Source organism: Fringilla coelebs (genome assembly GCF_963513975.1).
Source record: "Fringilla coelebs genome assembly, chromosome: 1".
Lineage (NCBI taxonomy): Eukaryota > Metazoa > Chordata > Aves > Passeriformes > Fringillidae > Fringilla > Fringilla coelebs.
This window is the reverse complement of record NC_140028.1, coordinates 45028096-45050813: the sequence shown is the minus strand read 5'-3', so window position 1 is coordinate 45050813 and position 22718 is coordinate 45028096. Positions and strand designations below refer to the sequence as shown.

General features: G+C 38.5%; 1 protein-coding gene across 1 annotated transcript; it reads left to right on the top strand.

Annotated features, from left to right (window-relative positions):
- Window positions 1–1587: 1587 nt before the first annotated feature.
- On the top strand, window positions 1588–22530 carry LOC311166284 (desmoglein-4-like; the record flags this gene model as incomplete). Its single annotated transcript, XM_084226177.1, has 16 exons — window positions 1588–1635; window positions 8291–8326; window positions 8711–8839; window positions 9498–9653; window positions 9787–9934; window positions 10886–11049; window positions 11299–11433; window positions 12001–12186; window positions 12349–12608; window positions 13560–13702; window positions 13839–14057; window positions 15191–15691; window positions 17784–17932; window positions 18427–18487; window positions 19890–20098; window positions 21556–22530. The coding sequence occupies 16 exons, from the start codon at window positions 1588–1590 to the stop codon at window positions 22528–22530; spliced, it is 3519 nt and encodes a 1172-aa protein (XP_084082303.1).
- Window positions 22531–22718: the final 188 nt, after the last annotated feature.

Genomic DNA, 22718 nt, shown 5'->3' with positions numbered 1-22718 from the left:
TGAAAATTGACTTTGTAAATATATGATTAAGCAAAAGTTCTGAAATAAAACACTTGGGTTCATAAAAGAATATGCATATTTTATATGCACAACAATTAACTTTTTCCTTAGGCCAGAAGCAAATTTCAACTGTTGAGAATTTCCCAGAAAAAGGAAGCTGCAGATACAATCCATTTGACATTGCCAGTCCCGGTGTGCCTCACTGACTCACTGATGGGCATGTCGAGCTTGGTACCAAGGGCTGAGTGACAAACGGGGACACGCACGACTGGCTTTGGCAGCCCCAGCCAGTCGCAAGACAGCAAAGCAGCCGTGCTAAGTGGCATGGAGACGCGGCGTGCTGCAAAGCTGCTTAGCCAGCAGCAGCAGGGACCTCACCCTGGCAGGGGCTGAGCAGCCCCAGAGGTGCTGAGCACTCTTTTCCCAGCTCCAGTCCAGCCCTGGGAGATGCCAAGCACCATGGAGGGCTCAGCAGGCTCAGGAGCGCACCGGTGGTGTTATGCTTTTGGGGGTGAAGTGTGTACCCCCCTCCCAGCTTCGGGCACAGAGCAGAAGGGCACTCTAACTTCTCCTTGTCCTTTAAGGGGTGGTTCAGGTGTCCCAAAGACACAGGAGGCACTTAACAACACCTGTGCTGCAGAACGGACAGCAAAGTGGGGAACCCTCTGTGATTTCTTTGTCCTCCACACGACTGTGCTCTTGCCATCAAAAACAAGTCCAGAAGAGAGCTGTGCAGCACTTCCCCTCTTTCCTCCACTACCACCACCAGCTGTTTTGAGCAGCTCTCCAGTTTCTCTAACACTCCCTCTCCACTGTGTCAGCGAGAGCACAGCCCGTTGGAAGGGAAGGGTATGGCATGAGGAGGCTTTGCAGTTGGTAAAGGCAGAAAATCTTCCTCCTCTGCTTCACATATTCTTGCAGCCTCATGAATAAAGCACTATTTTTTCCTCAAAAATTAATATGATATCTCTTTACTGACAGCCCCATTCTGCTCTGAGTGCCTCATTCTGGGAACAATGTACATGGAACTCACTCCATTGTGCATGGAAGTAAACAAATGGAATACTAATTTAAATGAATAATTTTTTAAATTCCGTATTCTTTATCGTAATATTCATTTAGTTCTTCTATTACACAGGGTGCAAAGAGAAAACTGGAAGTTGCATTCAAAGCACTGATAAGTTCCCATTTTAATGATTCCTTATGTTGTGAGTAATTTATAAATCACCCGGTATCTTCTCAGCGAAGCTTGCCTCTGTTTTTAAAACGTTCCTTTTTGTATCCAACAAAGGGTTTCAGTGCAATAAGAATTAAGGTGTGTCTCTTAGCTTTTACCTGCAAGCAATAATGATGTTGTCAAGCATTTCAGGTGAGACCAGCCCAGGATTTTGGGGTGGGGAAAGACACTCTGTTATACAGCATCTTCAGTTCTTCCCTCAGAGGGAGGCAGAGACACCTTGAAGGGCTGAGTATAAGGACATGTACAGAGTGTCTTTTTAAATAGTCACCAGAGCTGGGGGGGGAGGGGAACAGGAACAGGCTTGTAACCATAACTCAGTTGGACTTGTTTCTGAGAAGTCAGATGCCATGGATTGGCTCCCTCACCGAACGGCTGCTTTTCTGTTCCTTTTGTTGGTAAGTCGGATTTTAAAACAATATTTGTAAACGCTGTGACTGCTCCAGTTTCATCTTCCTCAGCAGACCATTGTGTTTTACAATGTAAACTATTCCCCAAAAATATCTTGTGAAATTTGCCATAAGAACCAAAGCTCGGCTCATTTTAAACAGCACTTCTGAACATTCTATAAAATCAAATTAGCTTTTCATTAAATACTGACAAATGTTTCTTCTTAGACTTTTGGTGATCTGTTGATGTTCAAGATGTGACTTTCTATGTTTACTGCATGATTTCTTCAGGCAAATGTTTTCTGTGCTGCTATTTAAAGGTCACAGTTATTAATAAAATGCTATAACTATAAAAATTTTAATGGTTGGATATAATTTGGTTCTGTGTCTTTACTTTTTTATCAGTTGAGGAAATACCTTTTTCTAAAAATTTAAAATGTCTTTTTTCTAAAACAATTAGCGAGATCGTTTCAGAGTTGACCAAATCCTACAACTATTTTCAAGGGAGAAAAAAAAGACAAAATTTAGTGATCCCAATTAAGTAAAAATCAAGACCTGGCCTTGTAAAGGAATTGTAAAGGAATCCTTTACAATTTCACATTGTAAAGGATTCCTGTGTTGTTGTGCCCTTGTGTCTGAGCCGCCATGTGCTGGGCAAGCGAATGCATGATGAAAGTGTTGCTCTTTGGGTTTGTTTTTCTCACTGTAAAAGGAAAGTTGTGGCTATGGTCAAGTGGCATAGTTGTCCAATGCGTTCATCAAGGCATGGAAATTACCCAGAAGGGACTTGAAAGGGCTATGGGTGCCCTACTGCTCCTGCAGTCTGATTTTGCATGCATTCATTTTACTCATCTGTGCTGACCTCTTGAAATTCGGTAGAGGTCTCAGGCCCTGAAGATTGAGAAGAGCAGGATTTCTACTATAGTTATGTCCTGTGGTTTTCATGAAATTTTACGTTTTACGCAGCGTATTAGTATGTGTAAATGTTTGCTAACTTCTCATTACTGACTTCTCTAGAAATGCTGTAGTCTGAGAAAAAGGTTGTTTTATAGGTTAAGAAATCCTAAAACTATTATGAAAATACAATCCATTAATTTTAGGTGACAGCTCTGCAATCAGTAAAGCAGAACTAATTAATGCAGAGTGGCTGCCAAGCAAACAAGGGCAAAACTTGGCAAAAGCAAGTTAGGGTTCGGATAAGTTTCGGCTTGTTCAAGGCAGCAGAGAGGTGTCTGAGACTGGCCTGTTGCACATCACACTAACACTTCTGGATTTTCATGAAGCACTAGTGACTATTCATTTCGCTCTGTTACCTGGTGATGCACACTCCCAGTGCGTCGAAATTCAAAAAGCTTGACTGTTTTATGTCTAAGACCTGTCCATTCAAAGGCATTTTGCTGCTTTACTTCTCTCAGCAACTCTGGGGCCATTTTCATTCTATCAGTATATAGTTGTGACAATTGTGAGTGATGGAGGGTAGGTGCTGAGTCAGAAAAAAAAGAGCAATTCTGGAAAATGCCATTGGTGTTTTGATGGCTATCAAATACTTGAACTTTTACAACCCAAAGGAAACCCTTGTTTTTGTTATGTGTTCTTCTGCCCAGCAATGTTCATGATGGCCTGTACGGCTTAATAGTGTCTTTCAGCTCTCTAAAGAAAGGTGGCAGACAAACTGTTGAGATCAAATTATACTTTTACATACCCAGTTTTAGTGTATTCTGAGAAAAGATTTTGGCTTTCAGCTTAACTAATCTTTCATGAAAATCACGTGTCTGAATGGTGTGTCTGGTTAGCACATTGTTAATAAGCTGCATCAAATAAAATGAACGTGGAGTTATACATATTTTAGTACACTACCGCATTTTCAAAAAAAGAAAAAAAGGAAGCTTACCAGCCCTGAAACAAATAATTTTCTCCATGGATTTCACCATTGGTGGGACTGATTCTGCAACCTTTGCTCATGTGACTTCAAAGACATTATTCTCATGAGTAAGGGAGTTCTGTTTGTGATACTAGCACAGACACGTTTTATGGAAATAACCTGTTTGATCAGGTATGACTCTTCTCCTGCCAGCTATCATGTGACAGCCAATAATTTTAAATTTACCACATCTCTTATGCACTTTTGTCTGGATACATTTTCCCATATGTTATCTAGGCTTATTCCCCCCTCCCCAGTCATAAGGCAATGGTTACACATCCTACTCACAACTTGATTGCGTAAAAATAACGTAAAAGTAGTCAGGAGCAACATCCTCTTTTTGTATATTCATGTGAAACATCTGCCAGAATTCAATCAGGAACCTGCAGTTCTTCTGCCAAATAATTCTGTTGTAGAAATACAAGCTAAAGCAATTCTACATCCAGGAACTCTCACCTAGGATTAGGTACTTAAGCCTGCAGTTTTACATTCCTAAGTAAAATGGCCATTAAGCAAACATGCATTTGCAGCCAGAACACTCTAAGTCATATCAGAATTCAGGTTTTATTGAGGAGATTTATTGAGGGCACTTAGCATGACTAATTTGAAAAATTCAAATTTTAATGATAATGGCATACACCCTATATTGAAATTACTTTTCTGTTCATTTTTCTAATGGTTAAGCTCTGTTACTCTATGGAAATGTGTTGTATCTGCATACAATAGAAGATACAATAGCAGAACAGAAATAAACTCAGTGGAAACTTTCCTAAAGTTGTCAGTTCTTTGAGTAAACTTATTTTAAAATAAATAAAACTTTGAAGTATATTCTTCAGCCTAACATGAGCATTGTCATAATTCCTGAATTATTCCTGTCTCAATTGTAGAAAGAGTAATGGATCATCCATCCTGGGTGCAATTCAAAGTATTGCTAACATTGGAAACACCTATGACCTCTGAATTAGAAAACAAAATGCCAGAAAAATAATCCAGAAAATCTTTCCCTTTAAATTGGATGAAGTGCATTCACAAGTGACGTATGAAAAAGTGAAGTATAGAAAAAGAAAATAATGTTTCAACTAAAAAGCGATAAAATGGCATATTTTTAAAATATTAGGGTTTGTCTTATATTTGAACTCTGCTTCTCATTATTACATATGCACTGATGTACCATTTTTTTTAAAGAGATGCAGAAGAAATAGAGGGGAAGGGTTCATTATTGCAACTCTTTTCTAGTCAGGGCTTTGGATGACTAAGAAAGATGTAAAAGTCCCAAAACGCTGACAGTACCAGAGCTACCACGGCAGCCTGATGACTAACACAATACGTGTGAGTTCTCAGCACTCCTCCCATCCAGGCCAACAACAATGCCACTGTTGACTTCAAAGGGAGAGAAGCAGATCCCATATGAATAATGCTGGGAAGATGTTAAAGGCATGTTCAGTCATTTAGATTTGAGTAGGTGGAGAAGGGAGGATTCCGTAATTACGTATGATATTGCTTGGTACTCAATTAATGATTAGTTAATTCTTGTTTGTAAATTGCTTTGAGGGTGCAAAGAACAGTTGACATCCTATGGGCCTAATTCTGTCCCCAGTTACATCAGAATAAATCCAGAATAACTCCAGTGTGACTCTAAGGTGTCATTTTGGACACAGTGTCCAGGTATCATTACAATAGAAGACACATCTTTCAGACAGAACACTGTGCAAATGACAGAAACCATAAACTTGTTTCCTGCCTGCACATCTCCCAACCCAAAACAGAAACAGCTTGTGCGACCAGCGCCTAGATTCTCTGCAGCTTCCTTTTTTTCAGTCTCTCAGAGACTAACAGGACAGCAAATCTCGGCATCTTTCTGACCAGCTTGCCTACCCCAAGGTCCTCAAGATGCATCCCACACATTCCAGTGGCTCCTATTGCTTTAATTATTGTTTATCCCTGTGTCTTTGGAAACTACTGTACTTGGCTATGGGTTTAGAAGGGAATTTTTTTAACTACCTAAAAACTTGCTGGGATTAGCTGCTAGGAGACAGAATTTCTCTCCTGGAAATAGCGCAAGAAAAAAAGGTTTGCATCTCAGATAAATATTAGAAATAGATAACTTGGTTAGGGGAAGACTTCTAACTGCTGGTGACAGTGGAGAACCAGAAGGAATTCTTTGGGGAGGTAGAGGAATCTCTATCCCTGAATCAAGTAGGATAAATGTAATTTCAAAATTGTTCAGATTTATCTGGTGAACTAGGCATTTTTATCTGATGTCTGCCTGCCCTCCTTCCAATACCACAGCTATAACTGAGACATACCAAACAGAGCCACCATCGGAGTTCATTGGATCAGCCTTTGTCAAATAATAACATGAACTGTACTGAGGACTCTGAATTCAAGATCTTCCATTACCTGCAAGTAGCAAAAGGGGGTTTTCCTTCACTATCACTGCACAAGTGTGAAAATACAGGGCCTAAACTTACAATCCCCAGCATCACCAACTGACAAATTCTTGATGTTCCCATTACTGGTGCTCAAAAACAAAGGATAAGACTCCAGTGTGAAATATATATTTTTCACTGCTTGAAAACAGAACTCCCTATAGGCTGGAATCAAGAGATTTATGAATGCTCATGTCTTTAAGTGATAGAATTCTTGACAGGTATAATTCTTATTTCAGAAGGACTCAGAATAGTTTTTCAGAATATGAGAGTGATGTGGCTGGGTGTGTGGTATTAGTCTCACTGTTAAGTAACAGGATAGGCCACATGATGCAGACAGCAGACAAGATTCACTAACATCGCACTGGGAGGTGCATACCCATACTTTGCCGGGTCAAGACAATCGTCTGCATGCCAGAAGGGATTTCAGCCTAAGGGTGGAGAGGATTTCATTGTGCTCACCAAATGAGGTGGGATAGACTGATAAGAGATGTTCAATTAGTGCATTTCTGGTGGACCTCATCAGTCAGGTTCTCTCGTGAGGGTGTAGTCTTCCCCTTTGACTCTTCCATGTTCCCCTGGGCTCCAAGAGGGATCGTAAAAAAACACGACTGTGCTCCCACTGTCAAACAAACCCTGCCATTCACAGGGAGTCTGATATTGTCCCTTCTTTGAGATGAGGAACAGAACTGCTGCACATGAATTTGAACCCTATTCTGAAGCCAAAAATTTAGAGTCATAAACCCAACAAAAGTTAAAAGATGTATTGGTACTTTTAACACAACATGAACATATTGTAATGATTCTCCTGCAGAGTACTTTTCTTAACCATTTATGTCAATAGCTGGCTCAAACAAGAAAAAAATCCTTACTCTGTGAATAGTCAAAAAAATTTCAAGTTACATACACACATCAAATGGGCAGATCCAGTCAAAACTCCTCCATTGAGAAAAAATATTAAGGCATCCATTATAAGACGAGGTCTCAAGGAACGTTTTGGGTAAAACCAGATCATTGGAAACACTGTTTCATAAATGACAATTGGTGAATTCTTGCAGCATAAAGGCAAATGGGGAAGAGAGAGAGAGAGAGAGAGGGAGGAAGGAGGGTGAAGCTCCTGTTCATTAATCTCTTGCATGTAAGAAGTTGTCTTAACATGAAGTAAGTGGAAAAAATTTTGTGTCCATGTTCCAGTCTTGCCAGTACAATGCAATAAATTTGAAGTGAGGAAAGTCCCATGATGTAAGGATAAAAGATGCCAGATTTTATCCAAGTATAGCTGACATAAAACCCCACAGATATATCAGACAAAAAATAAAGAAACAAAAACAAAAAGATATGAGAAATTATAAGGAAGTGAAATAACTCATAACTGTTAACATTTGTTGAGAAAACAGAAACACTGCAAAAATTTTTGAGTCACCTGGATATTTTGTATCTTCCAATGATGAATAAAACAAGAATCCAGTTCTGAAAATCCCACATTCTCCACCCTTTATTGTCTGAAGAGAGCCAAAGCTGATCCTAAACCTGAAAGATGCTCTGAAGAAAGTAAATTTCATTTTCACACCCTATTTAGGAATAAAGTTAATTAAATTGTGCTGTCTTTTAAATTGTGCTAATCAAGAAATTGAGGCTACTCTCATTTAAATTTTTGTTTTAAAGTAATTGCATACTGCATCTGATCCTGCTACTTTTATTTACTCAAGATTAGTTCCATAGTTGAGTCTCAAATCAAAATCAACTGCACTCCAGGGAAATTTGCCTGAAAACTTCAGGTGGGTTTCCATCTTACATTGAATCTCTTCAATCTCACTGAGAAGTTCCAAAAAACCCATTTTCATTCTTTTTGGTTAAATTGCATAATTAAGTCCTCCAGCCTTATTGTTAACTTTCTAAATTGGAAAAAAAAAAAATGAAAAAAAGAATAAATTATTTAGGATAAATACTTCCCCGGTTTCCTAGAGTGTTTGGTAAAAACTCTTGCAAACACTTCTCTCTTTAGCTGAGGTGTTAAAAATCTGTGTGAAAGCTTTATTTTGATGAAAGTATATTTTGAAAATTGCTCTGGCATATCCATTCAAGCTCAAAGTTCTGTCTTGAAAGACAGAATAGGTTTTGAAAGTTTTAACTGTCAAGGAATTTAAGTGCTGGATATAGAAAAAATTGAATTTCGCAAACTTGTTTATGGAAATCTTGCAGCTAGGTAAGCTATTGGAACAGGCCTGCAGTATAGCAATGTCTTGCAGCTGGGTTTTGCTTGCTGCATTTTGCCTTGCATTTTTACATGCCAATTTTTTTATTGTTCTTGCAGGTACTCTTGGATTTCAGCACAGGATTTCATGTAGAGGTAATATATATTTATTTAGAAACTATTTTTCTGATTAAACAAAATGTAACAAATGAAAAAATCACATGGAAAATACTCAACTAAGACACTTCTGAAGCTGAAGATTGAAATATATTTAAATATTAAACAGCTGCAGGTAATAACCTGCTAACCCTCTCAAAAGAAATTCACCTAAATCTAAATTAGTATCTCATAAAAGTGAGTAATTTTAAAATAAACATGTACAGTCATAGAGTTTGGGACTCACAGACAGGTTAAAAAACACATGGTAAAAAAGCACATGGTCTACAAAAATCTCTTTTCTTCTTATTGTTGGAAATTATAATTGTCTGTATTTATTTAAAATGGATTGAGGTCACATGATTTTGGAACTCTCTGTCAAAGGTAAAAGAATGGGATGAAAATGGAATGGCAAGATGGAAAACCTTTAGAAGACAAAAACGTGAATGGATCAAATTCGCTGCAGCTTGTAGAGAAGGAGAAGACAATTCCAAGAGAAATCCAATTGCCAGAGTAAGTAGAAAGAAATACACAAGTATTCACTGACAAGGAAGTTTGCCAAAGACAGGCTGATAAAAGTAGAGAGATTTAAAAATACATATGCTTAGAGTAGTAAAAGCAGGGAATGTGGAATAAAAGAAAGAGGATGGATTCATCTTATGAGACTGTCTCAGCTGAGACAGTCTCATAAGATGAATCCATGTGGCTGCTGAGGAGTAACCAGAGGCTTCCTAGAACACTGTCATGAGTCTACTTCCCGGGCAGCTCCAACCAGGGACATTTTCTTCTCTCTCTCTCTCATCCCAGGAAACCCCTGAGCAGAAATTCAAAGACTGCAGATGACCTGTAGGAAAAAGAGAAAAATAAATACCTTCCTGTTCTCTCACTGTGACCTTGCCCTTACTGAATTCCAGACACAGTGTGATACCCTTGGAATATCTTTCCATTTCCCTGAAAGACATATTAGAAATAGAAGGCCTTAGGGGGAGATGGATGTCTAGGTTGACATTTTGTAGAAGAGCCTTCCATTGATTCTGTCAACTGAACCTTGTAATAAGTGGTTGAGAAACTGAAGTTATATGGAATTTTTTACGGGAACTAGGAATAGAAGAAAAAACCCTGTTGGTATCCTCGGTAAACTGGCATAAATTATTATTATCTGTTGCTGTAGATCCGATCTGATTGTGAAGAAGACAATCCAATCACATACAGCATCTCTGGAGTTGGAATTGATCGTGCACCCTATGGAATATTTGTTGTTAATCCAAGAACAGGAGAAATTAATATAACATCAATAGTGGATAGGGAAATAACACCAGTATTTGTTGTAAGTACTCCCCTTTTTCTTGACCTTTATAATGATGGATCCAGGGTGGGACAGACAACAAATTTGTTTGTTTCAGATTGCTAATTTGCTTACTTAACTTTTGGTTTTAAAATGAGTAAATGTCTTTATTTAGATACGTTGCTTTGCTAAACACTCAGTGACCGGTATAGATTTGGAACCACCCCTTGAACTTCGAGTCAGAGTCCTGGATATAAATGATAACCCTCCTGTGTTTGCACAAACTGTCTTTACGGGATCTGTTGAAGAGAGCAGCATGGACAGTGAGTACCCATGCTATGCCTGCACTGCTAGAGAGGCTCACAGAATACTGTTAATACAAACCTAGGGTGCTCTTTCTGCTTCTCTTAGGCAATGACATAAAATGGTCAGGGCCACTGCAGAGGAGGGAGCAGCAGATGCTTCTCGAAGTGTTATTTGAGCCAGGGCCTGGGCTAATTGCTATGAATTAAACAGCAGTGCTTCCTTCTCCCTTTCCTCCCACACATGAGGGCTGAATGTTCCAGTTTCCAACCATACCATCATGCAAATTCTTTCAGATGTGAAAATGTAAAAGAAATAATTTCATTCCTTCTCATTAGAATAAAAATATCATTGCACTTATTTCCTTGGAGGGTATGTAAAATACATTTTCCCCCATTTTTCTCTTTCAAATATTTGTACTTGTAGCCTGTGTATTTGCAATTGCAGCAGAACATTACTAAATAATTCCATACTTAAACCATTAAAATGGTTCTTTTTACCAAAAGTGCAGCAATCAACATTAGACATGCAAATAGCACTGAGGCAATGGTGCCTAACACTCATTTCCTTCTTTCTAGAAATTCTCATTTAAAGTTGTGATTTCTTATAGTAATCTCTACAAGTCAGTATGCACTGTATTTGCATATTCCCTATGGTGATAGGGAATTTAACTTCTTTAAAGAAGTTCAGTGAAAGTCTGCATTATTCTTTCTAACTTTGATTTTTAATTCATTTGAAGTCATTAACATTGTCAGAATCAGTACTACGAAACTAAAGTTTTGATTTTCTCTGTAAATGTCAAGAAATAGATGGCCTTCTATCATTTTCATACACTGCTTTAGCATTGTCTTGATGAGCTGCTAGCAGGAACTTGTTGCAGAGATTTTCTTGGGTTTTTTGGTTTGGTACTTTTTTGTTTGATTGTTTTGTGGGCTTTTTTTAATTACTATTATTTTTTAATTTATTTTTAGACACACTGGTGATGAAAATCATTGCAACAGATGCAGATGAACCTAACCACTTGAATTCTAAAATTGCCTTCAAAATAGAGAGTCAGGAACCTTCTGGTCCACCCATGTTCATTATGAATAAATACACAGGAGAACTCCATCTTGCAAATTATCTTGACAGAGAGGTAACATTTCCCCTTCCAAAGCTAAATAAAATTATGCTGTAGTGAATATGTGCTATGAGAGCGAGAAAAATAGAGAAGAGAGAGAAAAGTTGTAGTTTTTTCAAATATTAATGGAGAAATGCATGGTTTTGACGTGTCGCAATTAAATGTCTAAGTAGAATTCCTTCATTAGGAAATAGTAGCAAGCATGAGTTATTTATAAGATGCACAGATGGTCTTCTAACATACTCATTTCTCTTTTTGTGACAGCAACATAGTAGCTACACTCTGGTTGTGAAGGCATCAGACCGGGATGGGGCTGCAGATGGAATATCATCCCTTTGTAGCTGTAATGTGAAAGTTATCGATGTTAATGACAACTTTCCAACTCTTGCTCAAAGCTCTGTAAGTTTCCAATAACAAGGCAGCAATACTGATTTAAAACCCCATTTAAAAGCCCTCTTGGAAACAGAGCCCTTACTAACCCATAGAGGTTCACATTTACATGCTCCCTGTGATTTACAGGGTTGTTCCCTTGAAGAGTGCTCAAAATACAACCTGTCACTTGTGCAACAATTCTGGTAACATACACGTAGATCATTTTTGTATTCAGAGATGTAAATCCTGACACTGACTGGACTGACTTCTTTGTATTCAGAGAAATTCTGCCATTCAGGTGGCCACATCCCTGTAATATGAGATTATGTAGAATAGCCCAATCCTTGGAAGACCATTTCTTATAGAAAGCACAAATCCTTTTCTTCTAAGATACCTCTGCAAACCCTGGAGGTGACACTTGGAGATTTTCAAACCTGTAACCATAATCACAATTTTCCCAGAACACATTTTTTTTTTCAAATTGGCATGGACTGTGCTCAAAACATCCTTCAAAAGAATCTCTGCAGACAGCTGTGTTTTCCTGTTTTCCAAACATATATATGTTTGTTAATAGGTATTTTTCTGTCATTTCAGTTTTCAGCAAGTATTTCAGAAAATTCACTCAGTTCAGAACTGCTACGAATACAAGCCCTTGATGCTGATGAAGAGTTTACAGACAATTGGTTAGCAGAGTTTTTCTTTATATCCGGTAATGAAGATAACTGTTTTGAAATTGTTACAGATCGAGCTACAAATCAAGGAATCCTTAGAGTAATTAAGGTATGGATAAATATTGTGATTCAGCTCTTGACTCAAAATTTTAATTAATTGTTAGTAGAATTAAACAGACAGTAAAAACACCATCACTCATTTAAAATATATTTTTTTTAATATTAAAGGAGCTTTTATGTATTACCTAGTGTTCTGTGGTTTACCTTTTAGGAGCTGGATTTTGAACATATGCGAACTCACGCACTGATGATCGGCGTCAGGAATGTAGCTGCTTTCCACCACTCTGTTGCACATGAGTACCAAATATTTGGGACACCCCTCACAGTAGAAGTAAAAAATTTGATTGAACCACCAAGATTTCATCCATCTTCAGTTGTGTTTTCCCTGGCAGAAGGTGCAAGAGTGAATTATGTTGTAGGAACATACACAGCCATGGATGAGGACACTAGAACCATTGCATCAAATGTTGTGTAAGCTCTGCTCTGCTTAACTCCCTGGATGGAATAATTCTTTTGAGATTTCAATGGGATGAGGAATAGGTATTCTAAAGGGTCCTTTAAAAAACAATGTTTATTGATTAGCAATAGAAAAATGGCAATAGAATAGTACTATATAGTATCATACATTCTATATTATTATAGAATAGTATATAGACCATTTATGTGCTATAATTGCTTTTCTTTCCTGACTACTTTCCTTAGCATTATGCACAAGACAAGGAAAATATCACTTTTCTAACAGGCTATAACTTAAATAGACTAGAAGAGGGTTTGTTTTTTTTTTACTCAGTCTAAGAATGCTTTTTCTTGAAACATTTGCTACGAGGAGGGAATTTGTTAGCATCTTAAGAAAAGCAGGCAGAAAATCCCAATAACAGTCAATATTAATATTATCCAATCAGAATAGAAGAGGCTCCTACTAGTTCATTCTCTAGTTAAAAAAAAAAAAATCACTTGTTTCTCTTGAAATTAACAATACTAGCTGAGACTACAATTTGCTTTTCAGTGCATGTAGAAATAAATACAGCCTATTTAGAAATATCTGAAAAAAATTTCCTAAAACACAGAAATGCGTCAGCAAATACAACTGTATAATGTTATACAAAGAGCTGTGGATTTAACCATTGCTATCAACAAGGGTTCTAGTAAAGGCTTACAGGATCCAGAAAAGTTTTACTTTTAGGCTATAATGCCACTTTCAAAATAAAATGGGCCTCTATGCATTTGCTTTATTCCTAATTACTTTTCTGGTCTACATCTTTTGGAGTCTACATGGATTTTGCTTGAACTGGGTGAAATGCAATAGGATCTAACACAGCTGAAAGAAAAATGCTCCAAAGTGCCAAATTTTATCCGCAAAATAAATATGTTCTACGTATATTCATAACATAATGCTGAGTATTTTTACTTCACCAAACACAGATATAGCATAGGACGTGATCCAGCTGCCTGGTTCAGAATCAATCAAAACACTGGTGAAATTATACTGAACAAAGTTATTACCCGGGATTCTGCCTACGTAGTCAATGGGCAGTACCAAGCAGAGGTTCTGGCTATCACCAGAGGTAAGAGATTAAGTTTTCCAAAACAAACTCTTTGTGTTCGAGGTTTTCCTAAATGTTTTTTGCTGTTTTCCAACCCTAATTGCATTGTTTAAAGTATCACTATTCCCTCCTGACCACAAATATCTTCTCTTTACAGGGGTTCCTCGGTATACTGCTACTGGCACCATTGTGCTTTCAATAGATGGCATCAATGCCAATTGCCCAACTATTAATACTGAAATGAGGAAAGTGTGTATGCATTCCCCATCAGTGGTTATCTCAGCTAAGCCTAGGGATGGTGATCTCTATGCTACCCCCTTCACATTCAGCATACATGGTGAACCTCAGACTACATGGATTATCAGACGAATAAATGGTAAATTAACCTACATTTTATAACAGAATAAATGATAGCAATAAGCTCTTATCTAAAATAACTGATTAGGATGTTACTTTATTAACAAACAAAACACTTACTAGAATCTATCCAAATCTCAGTTAAATACAAATTTAAGCTACTCCAAATTTGAATATATGCATGCATATATATATATATTAGAACATTTAAATCAGAATTATTACATGTGTTATATTTTAAAGGAAACTGAAAATTTACTAGCAAAACTGTATTTTGAGTATAACTATGGCAAGAGCCTTTATGGGTCTAAACATAAGGATGTAATTTGACACTTTTTTATTTCTGTGTTATCTAAAAAATCCTATGCATATAAAAAAATCTCACTTTTGTTTATTAAAGGATAAAGTTTATAGTTAGCAGAGCTTTACTTTTATGAGAGGCATATGAAAATGTCAAATTAAGATTAAAACTTTTTTAATTCATTGTACCAGCCAGACCTACTTATATTTTAAAGACAATAGTTTTAGGCAGTGCCCAGTGAAGCTTTGCCAGTTTCCTTCAATACGACATAACAAAATAATGAATTAATCAAATCCCATGCATAACTAAATGACAGAATTTGCTTAACTTACTGGTTATATAGAAGACTACATTATATGGCAAGTATCACAATTGCAAGTATTCTTGAGTCTCCTACCTGTCCTAAACAGTTGCAAATATGTAATCTTAAATATTTTAAACTTACTGAATAACTTTATGAAAAACATGCATGAGTTCCTTGAGAGAGGAATAAGAAATGCGTAAAACTTTTATCTTTACCATTGTGCGAATAAAATTCAGGAAACGCAGCAGTAGAAATAAAATATTTAATTTTCCCCTTTTGTATTTCTCAAGCTTGCAAGTGATAACTAGACTGATTTGGCTCAGGTTTTGCAAGAAAAAAAACAATCATAGATGAGTATTTTATGTTTCAGCTTTGAGTAAATACTGTAGATGCATAAGTAATTGAGGTGCTTAGAAAGAGAACACTTTGTTTCGTTCTGTCCTATGAATGTAATACACAAGTAGTATAGATTTGTAGAACACTTACAGTCAATACCTTCATCCAAGTATTTTTCTCTTTTTCTTTTTCTTCTTTTTTTCCCTCCAAGATTCCTCTGCTGAACTAGTGGGCCAGAACATAGACTTTTACCTTTATAGGATCTATGTGGTTGTAAGGGATAGCCAAGGCCGGCGCTGTGCTCGACCACACATCATTCCTGTGCAAGCCTGCCAGTGTGATAGTCGGAACTACTGCACCAGTGGGGCCACAAGAATAATTATCATCGGTGGGGGTGGCGCTGGGGGTGGCGCTGGTGGTGGTGGCGGCACTACTGGAGGTGGTGGTGGTGGCACTGGTGGAGGAGACCGGGAAGACGAAGGACAGCAAGGTGGTGGTGACTATGGCCAGACTAGACCTGGAGGAGATTTTGAGGACCACACAGAGTGGCAGGGTTATACTGATGGCTACGAAGGAGGTGAGGATGGATACACTGCCTCCACTGATGACGGTTACGCTGGAAATGAAAATTATGGCAGGCAATTCGAATCAAATACCACACTCAGTGGTGCTGCTATTGGCCTGATGTTCCTCGGCGGATTAATATTTGTTTGTGAGTATAAAATTAAGAAAACTATTTCTATAATTTTTCTAAATATTGTAAAAAGTGCATTTTTAAATTCTTCTAAAATAAGGTTACTTTTTCAGTTGATTGTTAATCCATTGGCTGCTATTGGCCATTTGACAGAGAAAAAAAGTGTCTTTTAAATGAAAAGAATTTCCATAAGTTTTATGTTATATTTTTCATTCAAAATTAGGCATTTCCTTTCTAAGACTTGTTATCCAATTCTTAGTCAGAGCTGCCCTGTCACTTACATTTTGCAATATCTACTTCCATTACATTATTAGAAGAAATGGGCAAGTATCAGCTCCAAGTTGGGTATAAAGGATCTAAAGAACAAGATTCCTTTGAACTCAAAGCCAGATTTCAGTAGCAGAACAATAAGTCATAGGTTTTGTAACTTTTGGCTACACCTTACAAACATTACATCAAATAAAAAACCAGTAGCATTTATGATAACAGGATCAAAACAGGGTGTTAATTCGTTTGTCCTAGTATGTTCATGAAGAATTATGAGTTTCATGGACTCAAGTTAGAATTCATACAAGCAATTATTTCTCAGACTACCACAATCATAGGTGATCAACCTTCTCTCATGGCCTGGGTATCAAGTAATCAACATCTAAAATTTCCCATTGCAGAAATACTGACTACAAAACCTGAGGAAATTGATTTTTTTCCCCCTGATTTTTTGAGGAGGGGGGTTTGGTTCAGGTTTTGATTTTTGTTTGGTAGGAATAAACAAACACAAAATTCTAAAGCTTCAAAAGGCTGTGCAATTTATAGTCCCCAGAGGGTTTATCTTACAGGACAGACTGTCTTTCTGCCTTTGGAAATCTCCCCTCATAGTCTGGAGTAAATACATCCTTAGTCATGCTGTATGAGGCAGCACTTTGTACATAGTATAGTCCTTTCCCCTTTTCATTTCATTTTGATGTTCAAGTAATCAGAGGGCTGGAGCAACTCTCCTATGAAGACAGGCTGAGAGAGTTGGAACTGTTCAGCCTGGAGAAGAGAAGTCTCCAAAGGAAACCTTAGGGCAGCCTTCCAGTGCCTAAAGGGGTCCTGCAAAAGAGCAGGAGAGGGACTTTTTAAAAGGGCATGTTGTAACAGAACAAGGAGCAGTGGATTTCAACTGAATGACAGTAGGTTTAGGAAGAAATTCTTAACTGTGAGAGTGATGAGACAGAGGCACATGTTGCCCAGAGCAGTTGTGGATGCCCCATCCCTGGTTCAAGGCTGGGCTGGAGGAGTCTTTGAGCAACCCGGTAAGTGGAAAGTGTCCATGCCCATGGCAGAAGGATGGGAACTAAATGGTATTTAAGATCTCTTCCAACCCAAGCCATTCTATGATTCTAGGAATTAATGTTTCATTGCCTTTCTAAAATAAGCAGTGTTTTTGATGCTGGCCATTACAAGCACTCTGCAATTTCCAGCACTGAGTTCTTTAAACAACTAAGCATAATACAGCACTCTGGGAAACCTGACTCACTCTATGTAAACATTTGGTGAAACTAGGGCTTGGGGATTGCCCCTACCGCTTTTTCAAATCAAGCATTACATATATGTAATGTACAACTGGAGCCTTAGCCAATGATCACTGTAGTCAGGTGGACTCTCCACTGATTTTCATATGTCCATCATTACTAATGTGCATTTCTTTTCAATTACAATACTTGAAGAGAAAACTGTATGCTCATATATCCGGAAAGAATAGCACTGAATGCTATACATAGCAACACTGGTTCGGTTTGTTTAATTTTAATATGTATGCAACTTGTATTGCTTCAGCTGAGACAGATCAAAGTCTGTTCCCAGGTGTATAAGCATAAATTTAGAGTAACAGCCCCACCCCTGTGTTGCTGTGCTATAACTAAAGGTACAAATTATTCTGAATTTCCAAATGCAGATATCTCCATAAGCAGCTAACGATTCTGAAAGCCGGGCTCACAGGCTGCTTGGTTAGAAATATTTTAAAGACATATTTTCAAAAGTTCATGAGCACCTGCCCTCTGGGGAGAGCAGCTATTCCTGCGAGGAAGAGATGTCCTAAATCATTGTTTCCTGTTCCTTTTCTGTTAAGTGATTCCAATTTTGATGTCAATGAGCGACTGTTGTGGCTGTGGACCTGGCGCTGCAGGTGGAGTTGGAACTGGATTTGAACCTGTACCTGAATGTACAGAAGGGGCAATTCATCCATGGGGAATAGAAGGTGCACAGCCTGAAGACAGGGTCAGTACATCCCATGTTTCTAAAACCAGAAGTAATTAATGAGTAAAGGCTGCATTTTCTATAGAAAGTGATAGTAATACTAATGTGTAATCTAAAACCAGTCTGGCGCTGTCAACAATTGCCAGGCAGATAAGAAAAGTGATTCTTAATTAACATTCACTTATGGGGTTTATGTGTTTTAAGCAGTGGTAAGTTAGTTTGGCACAACAGTTTGGTGCCATTGTTCCTTCAGATGAAGCATAATAACTAGCAAGCTTCTTCAGTGCGAGTTTAGGAGAAGGGACAGATCATCTTCACTGATCATTGTTCATGTTGACAAGGAAAAAAACATGTAGTCTCTTTATTTTGTTTTGTTTTGTTTGTTAATGGAGATGGTGATAATGACTATCATTAACAGTTTGGACTGCTAATTCCTTAACATAATTCAAAAAGTCTTGGTCTTCATATGGGAATTTCAAGGTAATCATTGAAGGAGTCAAAATGTTGTTTTCCAGGATGTCTCACACATTCTTGGCCCAACAACCGCTGCAGGAGGTGATTTTGGTGAACCTTCTGGTAAGCAGATCCTTAAATCTTCTATGTTATCCTGTCATAAAACTGTCTTTCAGAACTTCATGACTTCAGATTCATGGAGTCCTTTGGTTTCCCAGCTATAACCCAACCCTTCCAATCTCACATCTGCAGATAGTCAAACTCATGCTGGTAGGACCTCCAGTATGAACAAAAAGTCTGGGGTTTGAGCTTTTGAACAGCTTAATTTCTGCAAACCACACTTATTTTGAAATAGCTGCAAGGCTTTCAAATCCCAGACAATTTTTCTTTATCAGCACAGGTACTGAATGGAGAGCCTTTTCAAGACATCAGTTTTAGCAGAAATCAATCTTTAGCCAGAATAAGGATATTTGCTTTCATAACTTGGGTAAAATCTTCAGTTCTTCCCAGTTTCCTGCTTCCCACAAGAGAGCATGTCAAGTAGCTAGTTAATTACTGACAATTTGTGTGTTAACCTAGACAAGCTGACACATAACACAAAAAATGTATGCTTCTGAGATAAGATTCCTCTGGGAATTCAATAATCATAGAGAATAAGCCCAGCTGTGCAGTGCTACTTTCTCCTTCTCCCCCATTCTTTACTTCAGAAGAGGAATGGCACAGATCCATTTTCCCCAGCTTCTGACAGGAAGAAATGTTTCTCTGTCAACTATTTATTTATAGAAGAATGTTCTCAGATTTCCTATTTCATAAAAATGAAAAAAAATGTAATTTAGCCTGTTTCCCAGTGTAACCATAGTCAAGACTACGGTATGCAATTCTTTTAATATATGCTAATCATTTAGAAAATCCTTTCCTTTTTATCATGAATTAAAAACATGGAGAAGATAAAATCCTGTAAGTATTACTTTATAACTTACTATAAAGGCCATTTCCATTATGAATTATAAACTGGTGGTTATGATCCATTGTTTTTTTCCCCTAAAAAATCTCACTACTAGAAAATGTGAAAGTAGTTACAAAACTCTTTATTTTATAGGATTTACAAAACTCCTTATTTTTTAAGTGTGTAAGGGAAAAAAATTTATGTCAATGTGATCATAAATATGCATTTATGCATTTGCATAGATAAACATCTGATTTTCTAACACAAACCCCATGACAGCATATATAGACACTAGACAGAATAATCTGTCCAGCCAATAACAAAATTAATCACTGATTTTCTAAAACACATGCACACGTGCTGCCTAGCCTCAAGAATAAAATCAAGCACTTAGGTGTCTGTTAATATGTATATAATTGTTACTGCAGTTCCAAAGTTTGGTATCTGTGCACGTACCTATGACTGAGATTGGTCTAAAATACCTTTAGAAACTCAGAAGTGTCATTATCACATCTGTAAAAACAACCGACAAATTGTGTGTAAAAGTTTCACAGGAGCAATAACTTTTTCTGCTTTCAGACATATATAATAACACATACGGAGGAGGAGGAGTAGTAGCTTCTGGTGTTGAAGAAACTACAGGTGTTGGCTATGGCACTGGTACTGGCTACGGAACAGCTGGAGGAATTTCTGGAGCAGGGGAAGCAAAAGGGTCAATTGGAGGAACAATAAAAGAGTATCGAGAAGGAGGAGTGAACATGGCCTTCCTAGACAACTATTTCTCTGAGGTATGCTATTCTCTGAGTTACTGTGAGCAGGCTTTCTGTTAGATTCTCCTTCCCAGGTGACGTGGTGGAAATCCAAATTAATTCTACTCAAATTGAAACTCCCATTATATAAGACTGCTGTGAGACCAAAGCTGATCACACTGGTAGGAAAAGTTACCACACTAGTAATAGTAATGTCTTTGAGCTGCTGCCATAGTGGATTGTTCAACAGCCTTTTTGTAAAATTGATGGACATAATGTGAGTGGGGTAGGAAGCAATTAAATTATTTCAACTTCATAAGTACCCACCAAATTTATGTATTTTCAACCTTTCTCAGTGTATAACTATTTAATAACTTTTTGGAATTGTTCACTCCTACTTCCTGTACAGTTTGTTTGTTGAAGTAATTTTAGTCCTGAAAGAGCTTTAAACATCAGTTCTTCCCTTATTTTCATCGCCATTTCTGCTCCCTAAAAGACTTGTGAACTACCAGTGACACTAATACACAATTTTTCGATTGGCAACACCTAAATTCGCCTTTACATATGGGATTAAAAAAATGGTATGGAATTTACATGATCAATGGTTTCATGGGCTATATTTTTATTCATATGCATGAACTGTGAGGCATAAATGTTATAATTGCACATCACCAAAATATCAATTAAGATAGAAGGATTGCCATATTTCAAAATCTAAACAAGGTTCATGGAGAAGAGAACAGAGCAGTCCTGACATCCTGAGCATGGATTTCTCCCAGAAATGTTCCTGCCTTGGGCTGAAGCACTATGTATTAATTGTCTGCCAGACATAGGCCTCCATATACTACTGCTATCCTCCTGCACCATCTCAATTCCCAAACTCTCCCTCCCAGGCCTCCCCTTCCATCCTTTACTGCTTCCTCCAACCCCACTCAGCACTCATTTTAAATTCTCCTCTTTCCTGCCTGATCTCTTTGCAATGACCACGCCAGGATCCAAAATATCATTCCCAATTGGCAATTTCCGTCTTGCTCAAAATTGACTCCCCTCTGGACTCACCAAGTCTCCCCCACTGTGGACAATCCTCCATCCCATCTCCTCTTTCCTGGTCTTTTCATTGCTCCCCTTGCCACCCTGCTTCACTCCTCTTGCCACCACTTTGTTCAGATGCGGCATCTGTTTGCCTGTCCCTTTTGTCCCATAGACAGAGACATTGACACCAGACCGAATTTGAGATGCTAAATATCAGCAGAAAGAAGAATAAAACAAAGTACTATTTAAATAAACATATTTCAAGGTTAAAAAATGTTGATGGTATAGCCTGTCTGTTGATGTCCTACTTTTCAAGTCAGGTGGGCCTTAGTGTGGTTAGGGAAACTTTACTGTGGTTTCATGCTTAAAAACCTGACAAAATTCACTCTGATGTTCTCTTCTTTTTTTTCTTTTTTTTCTTTTTTTTCTTTTTTTTCTTCTTTTTTTGTTTTTGCAAACTATAGAAAGCATTTGTGTATGCAGATGAAGATGAAGGTCGGCCGGCAAATGACTGCCTATTAATTTATGATCATGAAGGAGTCGGTACTCCTGTTGGCTCCGTGGGTTGCTGCAGCTTTATTGGAGAAGATACAGACGAAACATACTTGGATACATTAGGACCAAAATTTAAGACCCTAGCAGAGATCTGTCTGGGCAAAGAGATCGAACCTTTCCCTGATGCTAACCCACCCTGGCCAGGCGTCAACATTCCCTTCCCCAGTCCTGAAAGTGATCTAAACCTCCCGCCGCCTGGCACCACCATCATTGTCAACGGGAGCGCTCCTATGCCTCCCGCCGCTGGCACCACAACGGTTGTTACTGAAAACACCTACACATCTGGGACAACCATACAGCAGCCCCCGAGGCCAATGCCGGATCCATTGCTCCATGGCAACATGACGGTGACCGAGACCTACACCTCCAGCTCGCCCTCTGTTTGCGTTGACCCTCTGCGTGCATCCAACGTCGTTGTGACGGAGAGGGTCGTGGGGCCTGCGTCTGCCTCCGATTTGCGTGGCATGCTAGATATCCCCGATCTCACAGAGGGCTCCAACGTTATCGTCACGGAAAGAGTAATCGCGCCTAACTCCCGACTCCCGGCATCTCTGAGCATTCCCGATTTGGTAGATGGGTCAAACGTGGTAGTGACAGAAAGGGTGTTCAGGCCTGCCTCCGGCATGCCGGGCAGCCTAATCAATATTCCCTCAGAGTTATCCAATGCCCACAACGTGGTGGTCACAGAGAGAGTAGTGTCAGGGGCTGGGATGAGCAGCCTGGGAGGAACAAGCCTGGGAGGAGCAAATCTGGGGGGCCTGAGCAGCACGGGTCAGATGCTCAGTGCCGAATGTCATCTTGGTCAGGGAATGGGCATGGCCTCTCCAGGCACCTCCCGGAGACGAGTGACAAAGTACAGCACCATGCAGTACTCCAGCCAGTAAGGCCTCTGCTGGCACCCCTTCCTGCTGAAATCGCCATTTGCACCGACACTCATTAGCTGCCACCCATCAAGAATATTGTTATTATTTATAACTAAGAAATAGCGCTAAAATTTCAGGGGTTCTTGCTTGTGTGAGGATCTCTGACGGGTGCCCCATTTTGAGGTCAAATGCACTTTGTCAGTGAAGGG